This window comes from Peromyscus maniculatus, chromosome 4 (genome assembly GCF_049852395.1).
Source record: "Peromyscus maniculatus bairdii isolate BWxNUB_F1_BW_parent chromosome 4, HU_Pman_BW_mat_3.1, whole genome shotgun sequence".
Taxonomy (NCBI): domain Eukaryota; kingdom Metazoa; phylum Chordata; class Mammalia; order Rodentia; family Cricetidae; genus Peromyscus; species Peromyscus maniculatus.
This window is the reverse complement of record NC_134855.1, coordinates 105,319,468-105,338,990: the sequence shown is the minus strand read 5'-3', so window position 1 is coordinate 105,338,990 and position 19,523 is coordinate 105,319,468. Positions and strand designations below refer to the sequence as shown.

Genomic DNA, 19,523 nt, shown 5'->3' with positions numbered 1-19,523 from the left:
GGAGGAAGGAGCCAGGATAGTTCTTGGTTTGTGGCTCTGGTCTTAAGACCCCTACTTTGGGGTCCTAAGGGTTTCATTCAGTGGTCATGTTTAACCTGCCCTTAGGTTGGGCTGCTGGGGTTTGAGTGTGGAAAACTGTTAGAAATTGGGCTACCTTAGATAATCCAGAGACTCTGGGGTACCCCTGGACGGGCTCCAGGCTGCCCTTGCCCAGCATGTGGGGAGGGGAGAGAGGCACAAGCTTCACTGAGATCGCCAAGGGCGGCTGGGCCTGGCCCAGCCCCCTATCCGGCCTCCGCCCCTGCCCTTCCTACGCTCCCGGCGGGCGACCTGGTAGCTCCAGAGCCCAAACCTGTCGGGCCGGTTTGTGGAGCCACGGGGACCGAGGGAAGAAGGCTGCAGAAGGATGCACGGCCTGCCCGGTGCTGGCCCGCGCTGTCCGCCGCCCGAACCTGTGCAGCCCACCCGCCCGAACTCATGACGCGCTCGCCCGGCCTCGTGGTACCCTTGCTGGGCCTGGGCCTGGGCCTGGCCCTGAGCCTGCCCGGAGCTGTAGCAGCCGACTGCGGGTCCTTGGCGCGGGCAGAGCATCTGGCATTCCATCCGGTAGCCAGGACGCGATGGCTGACCCCTCGTGTCCGCGCACCGGGGCCCCTGGACTCCCTCTATGGCACCGTGAGACGATTCCTCTCGGTAGTTCAGCTCAACCCCTTCCCGTCGGGTGAGTGTCCCCTCCCCCGGCGGACCTCCGCAGGCCCTGGGCCCCCAGCTAGCATCTGTGCACATCCCCTGTCAACAAGCACTTGACAGGGTGAGGTTTCTGGCACTGCACAGCCGCCTTCTTCTTCCGTACGTTCTGGGACTCCACGAGCAGTGCCCGAGCCTTCTTGTTTGACCTTGAGCCGGGGCTAGGTGCGAGAACATAATGTTAAATCTGGCTCATTGTCCCAGGGTCATGGTGCCGGGTCAGGGGGGCCACAAGAGGCAGGAGGAGGGGAAGGACTACCAGGCCAGCTGCAGAGCCTACCAGAAGGGTCCAGAAGGTCCGCTTGCAGGCCTTCTCTACCAGCTGCCTCTCCTGCGGCGTGATGAGGCCTGGCAAGGTGTCACAGCCACATGACACTGCCTTCTAAGAACCTCCCTTAGCCTGGCGATAGAGCGTCTAGACACAGGGGCAAGGCGGTGGCGGTCCCCAAACCCTCAGCTTGCTTCCTTTCCCTAGAGTTGATAAAGGCCCTGCTGAATGATCCATCCTCCGTGAAGAGGGATGAGGTGAGGTCTGAGCCGCAGGTGCTGGGGGAGGAGGGGGTTAAGGGTGAGCAGCAGGGCCCCACCCGCTCAGTTCAGCCCACCCTGCTGAGGGTTTACCATCCTTTTCCTTCCTGGGTTCAAGCCCCGCGTCTTCCTTTTGCTCGTGGTGGTGGGGTTTGCAGTGATCCCCATGGTCCCTAGACCTGGATTGCCTCATCTGTACCACGGCAATGAGCAGGGACACCGCTGACCTCCTGCATCCTGCCCCGGGGGTTCACCGGGGTATAAGCAGAGGCTCACAGGCTTTCTCTCCACCTCTGTCTTGCCCTGGAGTAGAGGAAAGGCAGGGCTGCCCCGTCCCCCGCCCCTCATGCCTCGCTGACTTGCCCAGGTGGTTCGGTATGAGGCAGGCTACGTGGTGTGTGCTGTGATCGCCGGCCTCTACCTCCTGTTGGTGCCCACCACCGGGCTCTGCTTCTGTTGCTGCCGATGCCGCCGGCGCTGTGGGGGCAGAGTGAAGACGGAGCACAAGGCCATGGCCTGTGAGCGTGGCACCCTCATGTCCTTCCTGCTCTTGACGACCCTCATGCTTCTGTGAGAGGCCGCCTAGGTCGGGGGGCAGGACGGGCTGGCGGCCCTGTGCTCCTGGGCACCCCACAAACCCTTTTCTCCTTGCCTCCGGCCCTCAGGATTGGTATGGTCTGTGCTTTTGCTACAAACCAGTACACACACCGTCAGACAGGCCCCAGTGTGGAGGCTGTGCCTGAGACCCTGCTCAGCCTGAGAGGCCTGGTGTCTGATGTTCCCGAAGTGAGTACTACCCAATTCCCTCATCTGTGTGTGAGTGCCCTGCTTCAAGACAGACCCAGAGAACCGCATCTCTGGGTCCCATAGACCTGCAAAGCAGAGAGGGTGTTCCTTCCTGTGTGCACGTGACTGCCACCCGATGGAAAGTCCCTGAAATACCTAACTGAAGGATGGGGCTGCTGAAGGACAGGAAAGATGGCTTACCCCTGCCCCCCAAAACCCCCATGTTTGCCTAGGAGCTTCAGGCCGTGGCTGAGCAGTTCTCTGTGCCCCAGGAGCGAGTCTCAAAGGAGCTGGAAGGTGAGGGTTACAGCTGGCCAGCTCCAGGTCCCTTAGTCCTGGCCTGCCTTGGGGAACCATCTCAGCTCCCTTAACCTGGACTTCACCAGGATACCACGTCACCAAAAAGAGTCTCCCCATGCAGCAGCCAACCACCCACACCACCCTGCAGAGCCCAGGGCTCGTGGGAGGCAACGGGGATGTCCTCAGCTCCTGGGGGGGCCATCCCTGTCAACTGTCCTGTGTTGTCCAGATGCCGGTGAGAAACTTGGGAACATAATTCATAACCAGCTCAAGAGCACAGTGTACCCGATGCTGGCATCAGTGCACAGCCTGGGCCAGGGTGAGTTGGACCAGTGCCCTGTATGTGGGTGGGTCCGGCAGGTGTCCTCCAGGAGCCAGTTCTCCCATCCCCCACCCCTGGGTTTCGCGTACTACCCCAGCCCCACCCAAGTCCTTTCTTCCCATTATGCTGGGATCCTGTGTGTGGCATCCCTGCCTACTTCCTGGCCTCATGTGCCCAGCGGCAGTTTCCACTGTGGCTATAGATAGTTTATGCCCCTCTAGCCAGGAGGAGGGAATAATATGGTGTCTCTTTTTTGCTGGGGTGCCGAGGACGCCAGGAAATGGGGAGGAGACCCTCAGGCTACATGCGACTCTCTTAGCCCTGCAGGTTTCCATAGACCACCTCCGAGCCCTGAACGCCACCTCAGCGGAGCTGCAGGAGGGTCAGCAGCACCTGGAACCACCTGTGCAAGCTCACCGGGAACGCCTGCTCACCCTGCTGCAGGAAGGCTGGTGCCACGGGGACTGCAAGGGGGCCCTGAGCCGGGCCAGCGCTCTGCAGCTGGATGCTGACTTTAGCCAGGTGCAGGCACTGAACAAGCCTACCGGGACTTGGAAGGGCTGGTCTAGCCTGCGCCTTTGGAATCCTCTGGCATCTTAGTGGCTCTCATGAGGCCAATTTTCAGGGAACACCTTCCTTAGGCTGTGCCTTCCTTCCCAGAGCACCCAGGGTTAATGACCCTTTGCTCTTAGAGGGAGCCAAAGCTCTCCATGGGCCACACACGTAGCCCCGAGCTTCATGTGTATTAGCTTCTTAGGCTCTCACTGCCCCTCAGGGTGATGGGGGGGGGGGCTCTGCGGTCCCCATTTTACATATGAGGATATTAGTGCAGAGGCACCTCCTTTCTCCCATAGGGATCCTTCTCCTATCATAGACACCCTCCATTTCAGGTGCCCCCTGTGGATGATGTCCTGCATCGCCTGAAGGGTGTCCCAGAGGCCAACTTCTCCAGCATGGTCCAGGAGGTAAGCCCTGTCCTGGTCACCTGGTCTTTTGCTCCACCTGCCTGGGAACTGACAAGGGAAGAGCATCAGTCTCACTCTCTGGAACAAGAACCTGGTTAAGCCAGGCGGTGGTGGTGGCACACCCCTTTAATCCCAGCACTCAGGAAGGAGAGGCAGGTGGATCTCTGAGTTCGAGGCCAGCCTGGTCTACAGGGTGAGTTCCAGGACAGCCAGAGCTGTACAGAGAAACTCTGTTTCGAAAAATCAATCAATCAAACAAACAAACAAGAACCCAGCTAAATCCAGGACGTGAGTCCACCCTCACCCTGCAGCTGCCTGGGCTAAAGACTTATGGTGCCCCGTCCTCACTGCAGTCAGATGGGAGAGGCAGGTCTGCAGCTCAGAAAGAGGAGCTGGGCTCCCATCAGGGATGGGGTCTTCAGGCCACAAGGGAGCAGGTGCTTTGACTGCACCCCGAAAGGCAGGCCTGCTCTCTGGGTGGAGACAGCCACGGTGGGGGTGGTGCCATGTGAGTCAGAAGAGCCTGTGACCCAGGGCCTGGAGTTGGGGAATCAGTGAGTCAGCTATGCTGGGAGGCTGGGAAGAAGGAAGCCAGAACTAAAGGAGATGGAAGGTTGGAGCTGGATTGAAGGAGTAGAGCTGGTTGTCAGGATGGGGTGGGTGGGGACCGGCGAGAGGGTGAAAGCCACCGCTGTCCAGGAGGTGACTGAGTAGAAGGGGTGTGAGGGCTCATAAGTGACACATGTGGAAGAGCTGACTTAGGCGGGAGAAGCCATGTTTGCAGGAACAAGAGGATCACTTCCTTGGCTGGGAGCATCGAATAGCAGCACCCTCCCTTTGGGCCTCTAACTTGGAGACCCCAAGGTGGAATCCCAGGTGATGAGCAATAGCCACAGCCTTGCTTGGTCCCGCAGGAGAACGCCACCTTCAATAGTCTCCCGCTCCTGGTTGCAGTGGAGATGGCCGATGCGCTCAAAGGTGAGGCCCTGCTCAGGGGCCTGGCTGCCTTCCTGGCATGCTTCCCCCACCATACCCCTTCCAGGGAGGCTTGCTGAGAGAGGAGCTGGGCAGAGTGGTGGGGACGGCTGACTTCCCTGCCTGGCGGGCTCTCTGTGGGCCCCAGAGGTTTGGCCCCGGCTCCTGGGTGCCCTCTGCATCCTCTGAGACCCTGTAGCTCTGGGCAGATCTGAAAAAGGCACTGGCTGAGCAGCCTGAAGGTGTGAGGATGCTGGCCCGAGGATTCCCAGGTTCAGAGGCAGCTTCGCGCTGGAGCCAGGCACTGGAGGGGCTGGAACAGCGCAGTCGCCCCTACTTGAAGGAGGTCAAACGATACGAGAAGTACAGGTGAGTGCGGGTTGAGCCTCCATCCCATCCCTGTCCACTTCCGGCCTTCCGACAATACCGCTGCCTTCTTTTAAGCCAAGAACCCTAACTCCTATGGCTTCCATGTCCCACCTGGCTGTGTACCTGAGCCTGGGGACCCTGTAAAAGCTACGAGACCTCAGGAAATGTTTGCGCCCCCCTACTCCTAAAGACCCAGTCTGGGGCCTAGAAGCCTAAGTCCCCGGCCGGCTGGCCGGCCCTCTGGTGCCCCTGCCTTCCTTCTCAGTAAGCCCCACCCTCTCTCTGTGGCAGGTGGATTTTGGGATGCGTGCTGTGCTCTGCCATCCTGCTTGTCGTGGTCTGTAACCTGCTGGGCCTCAGCCTAGGCATCTGGGGGTTGTTCGCCAGGGAGGACCCCAGCCACTCAGAAAGCAGAGGCGAGGCTGGAGCCCGCTTCCTCATGGCGTAAGAAGGGGCCCGGGAGGGGGAGGGGCTCTCAAGGCTGGATTGCCAGATTCCGTCCCCCACCCCCCAGTACAGTGGAGTCGGGCAAGTCAGGGGAATGAACCTTGGTGCTGACCTTGTCCCCACTCCTTGGGTGACTGGGTAAAGCAACGATCTCCCTGGGCCTCGGTGTCCTCCCCTCTAAGGGGGTTGGGCTGATGCAGGGACAGCAACAGGCGTTGTAACTATAGTGTGCCCAGCAAGCCCAAACACAGCTCCAGAATCCCTAACTCAGCGTCTAGGCGGTCCCAAAGCCACCATCAGGAGGCAGCCTCAAAGGCATTATCTGCTTGTCATCCTCAAACTAGATGGCCATTAAGGCCAAGGCTGCCACGTACGGTTGGCCAGGCTGTTTATCACACAAGGTGCCTGGTCAAAGGGAATAATGAGGAACTGCAATCCACCCCACATGTCACTCTCCAAACCTCACGGCCCGGCATGGGGCTGTGCCCACGCACAAAGAGGCTCTGTAAGTCAGGGGCCCTGGTGGAAGGGACCCGACTGCGCAGTCTGTTTGAAGTGTTATCTATGTAGGTGACTCATGTCTCGCTATGCCAGTGACGACTTAGAAAGGTTGAACACTGGTGGAGCAGGTCACTTCCACGGACCATAAGTCCAGAAATGGCTCTTTGAACAAACAGGTGTCCTTCCTCTAGGCTTCCAGGGCAGCAGGACCCAGCAATTGGATGGGGGAGGGGGAGGGTGCCAAGGAGCTGCCAGGAGTGCCGGGTTAGCCTTTGCCCAGGAGGCATGCCTTGTTGCCAGCTCGTGGCCCGTGCTGGCCCCAGGGTGTGGGTGGGGACAAGCACTGGTCCAGGGCAGTCAGCTTCCACATCCCTTCAGCCATGTCTCTCAACTCCAGAGGTGTGGCCTTCAGTTTCCTCTTCGCCGCCCCCCTCATCCTCCTCGTCTTCGCCACTTTCCTGGTGGGCGGCAATGTGCAGACGCTGGTGTGCCGGAGCTGGGAGAGCGGAGAGCTGTATGAGGTGGGCCTGGGCCTGATCCAGCGCCCAGGGAGCTAACGGGAGCTTGGGCCAAGAAACTGAGTCAGGAGGAAGCGGGAGGCAGAGGCGCAAACAGGAGAGAGGGACTGGAGGAAGGGGGATGAGATGCAGGGGAGAGAGGGGGCGGAGAGAGAGACACCCATGAGCCCTGAGTCCCTGAGGTGCTCCCTGGGTCCCATCAAGGACCCCAGGCAGTGGCACCCACACCCCCGCCTAACTCCGAAAGTCCTGTTTGCACCACTGCCAGAGATTCACGAGCCAAGTCCCCATGAGGAATCAGGGCCTGGAGTCACTTGAATTGGAGGGGGTAATGGAGGTGGGGGGGGCATCAAGCTTTAGGGCAGCTCTGCCCCTCACCTCTCTATGCCCCCTTTCTTCCTGCCCACCTGCAGTTTGCAGACACCCCAGGGAACTTGCCCCCATCCATGAACCTGTCCTACCTTCTTGGCCTGAGGAAGAACATCAGCATCCAACAGGCCTACCGGTGAGTGGGAGGCCTGGGGTTGGGGCTGGAGTGAGGAAATAGAGGGAGGAGCAGAAGTGGGTGTCCCCTCAGGGTGATGCCAGCCCCACCTGCCACCCCTGGGGGCTCTTCATTGATGTGTATCTTCTTTCCCCAGACAGTGTAAGGCAGGGGCAGTACTCTGGAATGTTCTACAGCTCAACGACTCCTATGACTTGGATAAGCACTTGGATATCAAACAGGTGATAGAATGTTCTAGAAGGCTGTTAAGATGCACCCCTTCCCCCGCCCCTCCTGTGCATTCCTTTCTTCTGTTCTTCTGGGGCATTATCTCCGAACTCAAAAAAAAGTCTCTTATCGAGGGACCTCAAGCCAGAGGTCTTAGCAACCAACTCGGGGCCTGTCCAGGGTTTGATCTATGGAAGATTCCAGGGCTGTGAGTGGGTGTGTGAGTAGCTGGCTGCCATGAACGCCTCTGAGCATGTGCTCCAAGGAAAGCATAATACAGCACAGGTTATGGGAGGAGAGGACAGGAACAGTAAGAGTAGGGTGTGTGTGTCCTGGGTGGCATGTCCTAGCTGGGAGTGAAACGGGAGTGAGCCACCGAGCAACACGGATGGAAAGCGCTCTGGGGTCTTGGCTGCACCTCAGAGCCAGTAGTTGGCCATGGCAGATTCTATCCGCCCACCCCCAGCCCTACCCCTGAGTATCAGGCTGTCCGTCCTCCCGGGACTCAGGTGGCCCATTTGCCAGAAGTGGTGCAGGGAGTTAAGAGTGGACTTTGGTGCAGAAGTGAGTGGAAAGGCAGCGTGAAAGTGGTGGAGAACAGAGGCGCTCATCAGTCCTGACAACAGAAAGCTTCAGGACCAGGAAAGGGCGAACGTCTTAGAATGTGGTCCTAACCGTGTATGAAATACGCCCCTTTCCCTCTCTCCATCCCTAGGAAAGGGGAGGGGAGAGGTCCCTGAGGAACCATTTCTCTAAGCATGTCCTAGGAAACACTCCCCCCTCCCCCTCCCCAGCTAGCACCCTTGCTGCCCACACAAAACTAGTTCATTTTGATCCTCCTAAGAAACCTGTTGGATTCATCTCCATCCCAAGTCAGGGCTGGGACAACCAAACAAGATCAGTCCTGACTTGATACTTTAAGCCTTGGCCAGGGATGTTTGCTTAATGGCAGTAGCTTTTCCCTCCCAAGTCTTTAACAGTGGCCCCCAAAGCTGGAGGCTCTGCAGCCTGGGCACAGGGGATCTCCAGCCCTGGTGGCTGGATGCCATCTCAGCCTTAAGTGGTCCCAGCCCCAGAGAGGAGGGGCCCATCTTACAGAAGAGTATGCACCAGTGAGGGACCATTGGTTCTGAGGGACCAGGCAGTTTTTTGAGGTTGCATGGTGACTTTGGAAAAAACTTCTCAGAAGAGACACCAAAAAGCCAATAAGCATAGATCAGAAAGGCAAAATGTGCCATCCAGGACGCCAGGCTGTCTACTGCTTCATGTCCGATCCCTGTCAGTGATGCCTGCAATGCCACTGCTAAGGGAGTTGGGGACCCCTCTCCCTGGAGGAAGTTTGCCTAGTAGAGTGGGGAGAGGTGACCAGAGATGGGCTGCCTTCTCTGATACTGAAGCTGGATGCCATGGCCACAAGACAGGCAAATTCTGGGTGTCTTTCCTGGAAATGTGGATCTGTCATCCATTCTTCATCCATTCCTTTACCCATTCACTCACTCACTGACAAGTCTACAAACTGGACTCCCCTACCACTGAACAGGCGCCACTCCAGATGAGGGGCCTTACAGCAGAAGAGCCAAAGTCCCCAGGACTATTGAGCTGATGTTATCGACAAGCCCAGGAATAAGGGATTTTAGAGCATGAGGTGCTGTGAAGACCTGATACAGAGGATGTGAGGAAGAAGGGCCAGAAAGCTGTTTTTGTATCAGGTGGCCAGGGAAAGTCTGTGTCACAGCCCAGTCATCACATGGTCCCTGGAAGCAGGCTGGGACTGAGTAGAGGTCTCTTGGGAGCCTGTGAGGGTGTGTCCACCTAGAGAACCAGGTGATGGCTCCCAGCCAAGCGACCAGGCTCAGCAATGTGCCTCATCCTGTCTTCTCCTCCAGTACACCCACAAGCTTCAGCAGGAGCTGCAGAACTTCAAGTTGGATGTGAAGGGTCTAGACCTGTTGAGCCCCGCTGCCCGCCGGGACCTGGAGGCTTTGCAGGGCAGCGGGCTGGAGAAAATCCACTTCCGAGACTTCCTTGTACAGGTCGGTGAGGGGCAGGCACATCTGCTTCCCCAGCAGGATGTGGCACTGAACAGAAGGGCCAGGCGCTGTGTGTTTTGCCTCTTTCCAGCTGCCCACAGTCTCTCCACTCCTGGGACTTCTTCCTGTTAAGGAACTAGGGCATGTCCCCAGGTCCCTTAAGCAAGAGTATGTGTTGCTGTTCATGGTCCTGAACCCACTGCTGCTGAGGGTAGAGGTGTGATACTGGGTTTCATTCTTTTCCTCACATGACATGGGTGTTTTGCCTACATGTATGTCTGTGCACCACATGCATGCAGTGCCTGAGGAGGCCAAAAGAGGGCAGCTGATACCATGGGACTGGAGTGTTAGATGGTTGTGAGCCACCAAGTGGGAACTGGAAATCCAACTCCCAACTCTGGTCATCGGGAAGAGCAACCAGTGCTTTTAACTGCTGAGCCATCTCTCCAGCTGGACACTGGCTTTTCTTCAGATCACTCTAGAGGACATCTTGGGTTTTTTTGTTTGTTTGTTTTTTCCTAGTCCATTGGAAACTCTGAAATACTTTACAGCTTCAGTTCAAACTCACCAGGACTCACGTCACAATAGACTTAGCTGGGGCTGGGAACATGGCTCAGTTGGTAGAGCGCTTGCCTAGCATGCACAAAGTCCTGGGTTCAATCCCCGGTACTACCTGAAGCCTGATACGTAGCACATGCCTGAATCCCAGCACTTGAGAAGTAGAAGGCGGAGGATGTGCAAGCTTGGGTTCAGCCTACGCTACATGAGACTTTCTCTGAGATAATCGAGCTGAGATGGGGTGGTGGTGGAAATGAATGGACTTAGTTGATGCAGGACACATTTGGGAATTCAGAGGCTGAGGGTATCTGGGGACATCTGAGTTCAGCCTTCTTGGTGTCTCCGGTCTTCCCTCAGATCCAGAAGCCTGTAGTGAAGACTGACATGGAGCAGCTGGCACAGGAGCTGGAAGGACTGGCCCAGACTCGAGTGAGAATGGAGCGGAGACCTTTTAGCCAGACCGCCATCAAGAAGATCTGGGCGGGAGGGACTCCAATGCTGGGGTTGGAGAGAGGGCGGGGACGGAGGCTGGAGACCGAGGGTCCCAGCCTTGGGTGCTGAGGCCTTCTACCCGCTGTTGAACCTGAGGGGCCTGCAGCTCCAGTTCTCATTCAGACACTGCTGCCCACTCGCTGTGTGGCCTTGGGCAGGCCATTTCGAATCTCTGGGCCTCTGTCCGTGCATCTGCAGACTGTCCCAGTCTCTGATCAGACGAAGTTTCTGGCCTAACCTTGCACAGCAGGGCCAGCTTCAGGCTCTACCAGGACAGATGCAGTGGGGACACCCCCCCCTCCAATGCACGCACTTCACACAGGGAGCCACTCTCTGTATTTACAGACATCTCCAGTTTCTGAAGTTCCCTTTAAGACATCTCAGACTCCACAGCCACCTTGGCTCTGGGTGGAGCAGAGAGCATTGGCCAGTTTTAGCTTACATGGTCCTGCGGCACGTTTCAGTTTCGTAGCCTCCATCAGCTCGGGGCAGACCTAGAGCAGGGAACATCTGAGCTTGAGGATTTTCTCTCTGAGCCCACACTTTTCACCTCCCTTGGAGGGCTGCTCTTCCTGTTGGGATGGGAGCCGTTCTAACCCTTCCGTCTGCCCTCAGAATGACTCCGCACTGAGGCAGCAACTACAGGAGGAGGCCAGAGAGCTCCGCAGCCTCTACCAGGAGAAGGTCATCCCCCAGCAGAGTCTCGTGGTAGGTTTGGAGGGAGTCTGGGGCAGGAGGGAGAGGAGGGGTGGAGAGAGGGCAGTGAAAGGAGGGAGGGGCCGGCCACATTCTCTGTTTCCTGCCTCTAAATCCTTGTGTGTCATAACCCTGATTCTTCCACAGGCCAAGCTCAACCTCAGTGTCAGGGCCCTGGCGTCCTCTGCCCCAAATCTGCAGGTGACTAATGGGAGTGGGAGGCCGGATGAGAACAGGTGGGCAGTAGAGGAAAACAGGAGGACTGGCTGCTTTGAGATCTCTGTGTCCCATTGGAGGGGGAAGGGGGAACGGGAAAGGGGTCAGATCATTGAGGACCTCTTTTTTGGCTTCTGGGCCCTAGAGCCTGCCCTTCATCCATTAAGGTGATGTGTGGTACATTGTAGGATGGATGGATGGACTGGCGGGTGAGTGGACAGATGGATAGCTGATTTGGGCTATTGTCTCCTGCAGGTGGATACCTCAGAGGTCCTCGCTAATGTCTCTCGTCTAAAAGGAGAGCTGCCTGCCCAGACCAACCTCATCATAAGGAATGTGAGTTGGGGGCAGAGTGCCGCCTTCGAGCCAAACATGGAGTGTCTACCCCAGGCTTCCCCTCCAGCCCATCTCTGACTGTGGCTCCCATGAGAGCCAGGCTCATCCTGGTGACGTCGGACATGGAGGGAAGTGGGGAGGCAGGACCCCTGCCAACCCTGGGCTTCTCTCTTTCCTGTAGGCCTCGGAGTGTTTCCTGACCAGGGAAATGGGCTACTTCTCTCAGTATGTGGCCTGGGTGAGAGAAGAGGTAAGTGAGTCCTCAGAACCCCACCCAGCCGCAAACCAGTGGTATACCAGTCCTCAGTATACCCACCCCAGTGGACCAGCTGTGGAGCCCTTTGGGGGGGGGGTACCCTAGGCCTTTGGGATTGGACCCAAACTCCCAAACCAACCTGCCATCTGCCACTCTTGTTCACAAAAATGGATCCTACCCCCCCCCCATTTCTACCCCTAGCCCCTTTGTGAGGCCCAAGCATAGGCTAGGTTGGCCATAGCTTTCTAGAACATTCCATCTACTCCTTGCCCCCATGCCTTTCCATGGATAGGTCCCTTCACTGCTTGTCTAAGGCCAGCCATCAAAGCCCACCTGCACATCCTGTGGGCCATAGCTTCTAGGAACAGTCTGGGATTCACAGGGGTTTGGTTTATCCTTGAGTATCTGTGTACGTATGTGTACGTGCATTTGAGGGCAGGTGTGTGTGTGCACACGTTGCCCCTCAGGAACAATAACTTAACACCATAATGAGGGACAGAGTGGGACTTACATACGGGCTGGTGAGTAGATGGAAGGAGCCAGACTACGCTGAACAGGAAGTTCAGTGTCCTATCCTTCCTGTGGGCCCTTGACCATTCTGTCTGTGTGTGCACCCGGCACTCTATGTTCAAGTGTGAGGTGGACCCCAGCTGTGTCTCTGGGCTTCTCTGTCTGCCTCTTAGCCTTATCTTCACATACACCAGTCTCATGTTGGCACCACAGGTGACCCAGCACATCGCCACCTGCCAGCCCCTCTCTGGAGCCCTGGACAACGGTCATGTGATCCTATGTGACATGATGGCTGACCCCTGGGTGAGTGTCCCCAGCCCATCATGGCTACAGAGCCCAGTGGACAGGGGCAGTAGGAGGGCGTGAGGCCAGGCGTGTGGAGTCAGTGCAGAGCCTCTGGGCACAGGGCTGGTGGGAAGGCACTGTTGCCCAGCCTGGTGAGCTGACCTCATGGCTCCCGTCCAGAATGCCTTCTGGTTCTGCCTGGGGTGGTGTACCTTCTTCCTCATCCCCAGCATCATCTTCGCCGTCAAGACCTCCAAATACTTCCGCCCCATCCGGAAACGCCTCAGGTAAGGGGCTGCCAGAACCACCGTGGGCATCAGATATCCAGTGGGCATCAGATGTCCAGGAATTCTTTACAGCCATTGGGCCACACCCTGTCCGGAACCCTCCCATGCAGAGAGAGCTTCTGGCCCAGCTCTAAGGAGCGTTGGGGCCCAAAAGTTCCCACATAAGCCTGCCGCATCTGAACCCGGGGAATAGCGTCTTGGGACTAATCATCCTCTGGACGGTTCCTGGGGCAGGGACATCAGAGCTCCAGTTGTCCCTGTGTCAGGGCTGAGGGTCTGTGCTGGGGACTCACTTTACCTCTGTGATGTCACAGCTCCACCAGCTCTGAGGAGACACAGCTGTTCCACATCCCCAGGGTCACCTCCCTGAAGCTGTAGGACCCACTGGTGAGTTCTGCCCCCCCCCCATAATCCCTCCATGCCTGAGCTGAGGGGCTCAGATCTGGGGTTTTCAACATGAAGGAGGGTAGGAAAGTTGACCCAGATGGGTCAGTGTGGATGGGACACATCCCTTCCCCCACCACCTTCACCGGTTTTCTTTTTAGTTTATAACAGGGCAAGATGATCCCGGGGCTTCCTGCCCTGCTTCCTTGTCTCAGCCTGGACCAGAAGACTTCAGGAATCACTTTCCCAGAGCCAGGCTGGCTTCCAGTGCTGGCTTGGACCCCCCCCCCCCCCCCACTTCTCCAGCTTACCTGGTCCCACCTCTGCATGATTTTCCTCATGACCCAAATCATACTCCGCCCTTACTGCACTGCAGAGCCAATGGGTCCTTCTGGGTCTCTAGCCCTTGTCCTCCTTGCTGTGGTATTCCAGCAACAGGAAGGGCCTCTTCTCCACCCGTGGGAGCTCCTCTCCAGCCCTCAGGTGGGACCCAGGCCCCTCCATTTACCCCGTCTCTTTCTCTCTGCTTCCTGTCCAAGTCCCTTTCTCCTTGTCTGAGTTCGATCCCCCCACCTGCCCCAACCTCCTTCCTGCTCCCTCCCCCAGCCTCTTGCTTGCTCTCTCCATGGAACTCCTGCCCCACCCCATTGCCCCTCTTTCCCATGTTCTCACTGCCATCTTGCTGGCTCCCAGGCCCTGCTTGCTGGCCACCTAACCAAGTAGGCAGCAGATGTCATGGTGGAAGTTATGACCCCTGAGCCTTGCAGGCTCTAGTCTGGATCTCCTGTTCCCAGTGGGGGTGAGACAGGCCGGTCTGGGGGCTGAACTGTCCTGTCTGCGTCCCAGGTTAGAAATAGCAGAGCTGGCCCTGGCCTTGTCTTCTCTCTGAGCACTGGCTCCTAAGAGAGGACCAGAGATGTGGGCCACGCTGGGGCTCCCCATTTGCCTCACAGACGGTCGCATGGGTGGTCCCCACTGTCTTTCCCAGAAAGGATCCAGTGGTGAGAACAGGGTTTTGCACTCCCCTTTCCATCCTGCACATATGGCCTGGGATTGCCCCTCACTTGTCTCTGCATGGTCCCTATGTGCTGGACACTGGGTCCAGAAAGGACAAAGAAAAGGGAGACAATATGGACAAGTGTCTGTTCCGTCACTGTGTCCTCACTTCCCTAAGCTTTGGTTCTGGGTCCCTGAGGCTGAGTCTCTAAGGCTGAGGTTCAGCACACAGTTGTGTTTAATGGGCATCTGTGGGAAGAATCCCAAGGCCTCTCTGACTACAGGCATCCTGGGACTGGGCAGCAGCAATTCAGTGTGGGGAGCAGAGCCTGCCTAATCATGTGATTCATAGCCTGCTTCTAATGCTGCTAGCTGGGGCACCTCCAACATGTGAGATAGGTCCCCCAAGCCGCAATTTCTTTTTCTGATAAAGTGGAGAGGCTCCTTAGAGCCTGTATGTAGGGTTGTGAAAGTCAAATGTGATGGGTGGAAACCCTTGTCAGGGCTTGGAGCAAGTGCTGCTCAGGAGTTGAGAGCGAGGCTGAGGGCAGAGGCAGAGTCTGGCCTTTGTGGTGGTCTGCTGTGTTTCTGAGCATATCTATGAAGCATCCTTTGAACCAGCAGCAATTTTGCTGCTAGGACTTAGGACGGTGGTACTGATGTGATAAGACTCCTGCAAGCACAGTCTCAAACAAGGTTTTTTGTTTGGTTGGTTTTTTGGTGGTTTTTTGTTTTGTTTTGTTTTTTCTTTTTTCTTTTCTTTTCTTTCTTTTTTTTTCTTTTTTTTCTTTTGGCTTTTCCCAGAGGTTGGAAGATTTTTGTTTTGTTGTTTGTTTGTTTTTTGGTTGTTACTTGTTACTTGGGGGTGAGGAAGTGACACCCTGTAATTTTTTTTAGATATAATTGATGGGATTTAAACAAATGAAATAAAGCAATTAAAAATCATTTCCAGTTCTGTCAGAGTTGCTTATCTGATCTATTATACATCTGAGCACGTTAAGCAAAGTTATTTTAAACTGAGTCTTTCGTGTAGAAGGGAGCTCCTGGTGACCTGCTCCTGGTGGCTGTTGTGTTCCTTGTTTTTCTTAGTTTCAGCTTGCCTCTTCTATAGGGTCAGTTGAATATTGGTACTCTGGTATCTGAAAATCTATCAGATAATAACTGGAGACCTGGAATGGTATCATCTTCCATGAGGGTGCTGTGTCCATCTGGCAGTGGCTGAGGACTCAGCCGACAGAGACCAAATAACTCAGAGTTCCTGGAGAGTGGGTCTGTGCCAACTCTTCACCCCCCACAACATGGAAGACTTGCCAGGCACCCCACTCTTGATGGGCATGGCTTTTAACCAGATGTTACTTAAAGCTCTGCTCAGCATCTTCTGAAATTAGAACACATCCTAGGATGGAAATACCCCCCCTTTCCCACCATGCCTGGCTTTAAGTGATACTGGGATTTGAACCCAGGACTTCATAAGCTTTAAGCAACCATTCTATCAAATGAACCACATCTCCATTCCAGTTCTGTGGTTCTTTACTGGCCCATTTGCTCCCTGCAGCTTAAAGACATATCATTTCAAACACTGAAAAGGCACATACATCACACATTCTCTTTAATGAGTGGTGTCTAACTGGGAATTATCCTCAAGCTTAGCACCCAGAAACCTCGTCACAGCCTCTTGGACAGTGTTTAGAGAAGTAGTTCAGAGGCTATGGCTGTAATCACTGGTCATCGGGGATGAGGGTGCTGGTGGTTAAGAAACAGAAATAACTGGAGAGAAAAGCGGATGCCTGTTTTTCTGGTTTAAAATGCTGGGTGGTACCTGGCTGGAGCTGCTCCATATAGAAGCTGAACCAACACACACACACACACACACACACACACACACACACACACACACACACACAGGCAGTTACTGTTGTTACCACAGCCGCTGAGGAGGTCAAGTTGTTATCTGTGGTTGAGCATAGTGAAGCCCCCGGAAACTACCTGGAAGCTTCAAGGTCATCTGAGTTAGATTCAGTTCCCCTGGTTCTGACCCTGGACATGTCCTACTGAATTCTCTGCGGGTCTCCATCTCCTGTGGGAACCTGGGAGGGAGGCCCTGACTCCAGGGAGGTTTGAGTCAGATGTCCTTGGTGTCCCTGTGGCAGGAGGGATGACAGATTGAGGGCCCTGCGAGCTCCGCTAGATCTCCACCTGGTTCCTCAGCACAGGACCCTGTGGCAGATTCTGCCAACGAAGCACCGTGTGGGTGAGGGCATCTGAGGTCGCGGGTGAGCCACTCAGGGGGTACAAAGCGAGGGCCACGTGGCTGGGGCTGGAGCAGAGGGAACAAACATTTATTCACTGAGCTAGGCGCTGTGTATTAGTCTAGAGCGAGGCGTGCCTTTAGTACTCGGTTTAGAAAAGGACAGCACAGAGATTGGGCATGGGCGAGATCCACCCAGAGCGATCTCCCAAGGCTGGGGACACTCCAGTGCCCATCAGAATTCCCTGGGACCAACCTGAGGTCCTGATCAGGGTTGATCATAGACAGTGTCGCTCTTCCCTCTGTCCAAGGGCCAAAACTGTTTCCTTACCTCTGCAGGCCACGTACTGAGCGAGGAGGCTGGCAGCCAGCCTGAGGAAACAAAGCCGTTTCTCCTGGCAGCTAGTCCTTCCCTGCGTATCTCAGGTACGCCATGTGGAGCACTTCACACTCTCCAGCCTCACAGACAATAATGAAGTTGTAGACCTGGGTGAGGACAGAGGTGGGGTGATGGGGAGCTAGACTGATCCCAGTCCTGACTGCTGGGGGATAGGGAATTTAGGGTGGAGGCAGCCAAGCCCTCATCTACGTTGAGGGTACCAAGGGGTCAGGGTCGGTGGAGACTTGAGGGAGGTTAGCTAAGGCCGAGGGTGAGGTGAGATGCCTTCCCTGCACTAAAGCCAGCGGGAAGAGGCATCGACAAGACCAAGAGGGTCGGCAAGGTGGCTCACTGGATAGGGGAGCTTGCTACCAAGCCTGGTGACTTGAATTTGCTCTCTAGGACCCACGTGGTTGGAGAACCAACTCCTACAAGTTACCCTTTGACTACCACATGTCTACTGTGGCCCGTGTCCCCTTCCCGACCCCTTCAAAAAAGAGAGCAAGTGGGGTGCATGGGGTTCCTGAGGTGTGGGGAATGTAGGGAACAGATGCTTCCTTCTCTCCTCCATAGGGTCACTGTTGGATATGTAAATGGCAGAGCCTAGGGGAGGGTTACTGGTCCAGATGAAGGCTCCTGTGGGAGCTGGCACGGGACCACAATGGTTGGCCTCTTCCAGGCCTGGCGAAGGAACAGGCTTCAGGCAAAAGCAGGTGCATCTGCCCCTGGGTGTTGGACGCTCCTCGTTAGTCGTGATCCCCCAACCACATAACAGCCCTGTGGAAGATCCGATGCGGTTGGAAGGAAGGTCGCCAACAATGGCTGGGTGTGAGTCTGCAGGGCATTGTCTAGATTCGTGATTGATGTGAGAGGGCCCAGCACACTGGGGCAGTACCAGCCCTGGACAAGTGGGCGTGGCTTGTATAAGAAAGCAGGCAGAGCAAGCCAGGAAGCCATGCTGGCTCTTCCTTGGTTTTCTGCTTCAGTGCCTGCCCTGACTTCCCTTCGTGATGAACCATAAGCTGAAATAAACCCATTCCTCCCACAAGTTGCCTGTGGGTGTGGTTGTTGACCACAGCAACAGAAAGCCAACTAGGAACTAGAACTCTAGGCCCTGGGAACCCTTGGAGCTGCCCACGACAGAAAGAAGATGAGCTGTAACCCCACCAAACCCAGAAAGACGCTGAGCTGGAGGCTGACCACCCACCTCCCTGGGAGCAGGCCTCCTGCCTTCGGAAGCTCAGTTTGACCCCAGGGACCTCCACTTCAGGGCAGGTGTGCCGACCCGAGTGAGCCAAAGGAGAGGCCCAGCTGTGCGGTGTGGCCTAAAGGGACCAAGAACTGCTTCTGTCCCCCTCCCAGGAAGTGTCCTGGGCCTGCCGGGTCTGGAAAGATTTCAAGGATCTGAGGAAGAGCGTGGAAGTGACTCCAGGTGTTCGCTGTGGCAGGCTGGGTCCGCTTCAGAGATTTGCAGCATCGAAGGAAGGCTTTTCTAGAGCGACAGACATTTTTGGAGCTCTTGTGAGACTAGACCCACCTCTTCCCAGTGGGGGCCTGAGAGATGGTCCCTACCCGCTCTCCCAGGCCCTCTGCAAGGCCCAGACACAGAAGGGTCCTGAGGGAAAGTTGTGAAGCTAGGTGCTCCTCAGAGCTAAGTCTGAGGGGGCCGGGGAGGAAAGAATTAAACCTGAGCCTGGTATGGAGAGGTCATGAGCAAGAATTGAGAATGGGTCGAAAGACTCCGGCCAAGGTTCTTGATGGTAGTCGTGTGTGTGAACCTCTCTCCTGGATAGGAGGAAAGGGCCCCGGCTGGCTGGAGTGGCCCATGGCTGTGTCTTCCAGTGTAATACCAAGAAGAAAACAGCCTCCTGAAACTTGGAGTCATCCCTCCCTCTTCCTCCTGCAAACTACACACCACCACACCTCCGGGCCCACCTGAAGAAGCCCCTGCTAAAACCCATCAGCCTAAGTGTTGCCAAACCACACTGGGCCTCCTCTGGCATCCTAAACCGATTTGGGGTCCAACGGACCTCCAAAGAATCTCTTCGGGAAAGTCAGCCTGTGTCCACGTGGCGGAGCAAGGCTGAGGTCCACTTGAGGAGGCTTGCCTTGGCTCTTTTTCATTCCTCCATCTTCCAGAGACCCTGGAAGGGCCCTGGCAATGTCTGGGGCACTGATTAAGTCCCTAAGAGAGTTCAAGGAAGAAAGATGGGTCAAGTGACTCCAGGCTCCTGGCAGGGCACAGACGCCTCGTGCCTGTGTTTTATGAGGGGCACCTGCTGGGTAGCGACTGTAGGAGGAGGTTGCTGACTCCCTGGTAGGCCCAGGACGGGAGGACTCTGTTCTAGGCTTGCTCTGCCACAGCCTGTCACTCCCAAGGAATGCATCTCAGAGGAGTGGAATTTTGCCAAGGGTGCCAAGCAGAGACTTGTGGCTCTCCGGAGGGAGGTACAGACTTGGGCTGCTCAGAAGACCCTGCCTCCTCAGAGTGCCATGAGTAAGACCTGGGCTTATTACACAATAAGCAGTGTCCGAGTTGACCCCTGACTCTTGGACATATATAATGGGTGGGTAGAAAATTCGCCAGAACTGGCTCTGAGTGAAAGGAACAGCCTGGATGGCTGATTTGTCAGGCAGGCGAAGACTCGGCTTTTCTGAGTGTTACCAGTGATGGTAAATG

At 56.1% G+C, this 19,523-nt stretch overlaps 1 protein-coding gene and 1 long non-coding RNA gene across 2 annotated transcripts; one reads left to right on the top strand and one right to left on the bottom strand.

The window, feature by feature from the left end:
• The first annotated feature begins 336 nt into the window (after positions 1-336).
• Prom2 (prominin 2) lies at positions 337-15,158 on the top strand. The gene is made up of 24 exons (XM_006986449.4): positions 337-721; positions 1,223-1,272; positions 1,643-1,845; positions 1,941-2,061; positions 2,295-2,358; positions 2,591-2,680; positions 3,003-3,205; positions 3,574-3,648; positions 4,563-4,626; positions 4,833-4,992; positions 5,284-5,436; positions 6,338-6,461; positions 6,872-6,963; positions 7,100-7,184; positions 9,057-9,203; positions 10,116-10,187; positions 10,866-10,958; positions 11,094-11,147; positions 11,418-11,498; positions 11,680-11,748; positions 12,478-12,567; positions 12,730-12,836; positions 13,151-13,223; positions 13,382-15,158. Exons 1-23 carry the CDS (start codon positions 478-480, stop codon positions 13,212-13,214), a joined length of 2,505 nt encoding a protein of 834 aa, XP_006986511.3. The 5' UTR covers positions 337-477; the 3' UTR covers positions 13,215-13,223; positions 13,382-15,158.
• Positions 5,812-7,106, bottom strand: LOC121828821 (uncharacterized). The gene is made up of 2 exons (XR_013050735.1): positions 6,920-7,106; positions 5,812-6,565 (listed from the first exon to the last, which is right to left on the bottom strand). It is a non-coding gene; the product is annotated as an uncharacterized LOC121828821 (long non-coding RNA).
• Positions 15,159-19,523: the final 4,365 nt, after the last annotated feature.

Excerpts from the sequence above, each read along its gene's own strand:
- Prom2 (XM_006986449.4), top strand. The coding sequence starts at position 478 with ATGACGCGCTCGCCCGGCCTCGTGGTACCCTTGCTGGGCCTGGGCCTG. Across the intron at positions 1,273-1,642 it reads CCTCCGTGAAGAGGGATGAG|GTGGTTCGGTATGAGGCAGG; the intron begins GTGAGGTCTGAG and ends TGACTTGCCCAG. Across the intron at positions 11,499-11,679 it reads CCAACCTCATCATAAGGAAT|GCCTCGGAGTGTTTCCTGAC; the intron begins GTGAGTTGGGGG and ends TCTTTCCTGTAG.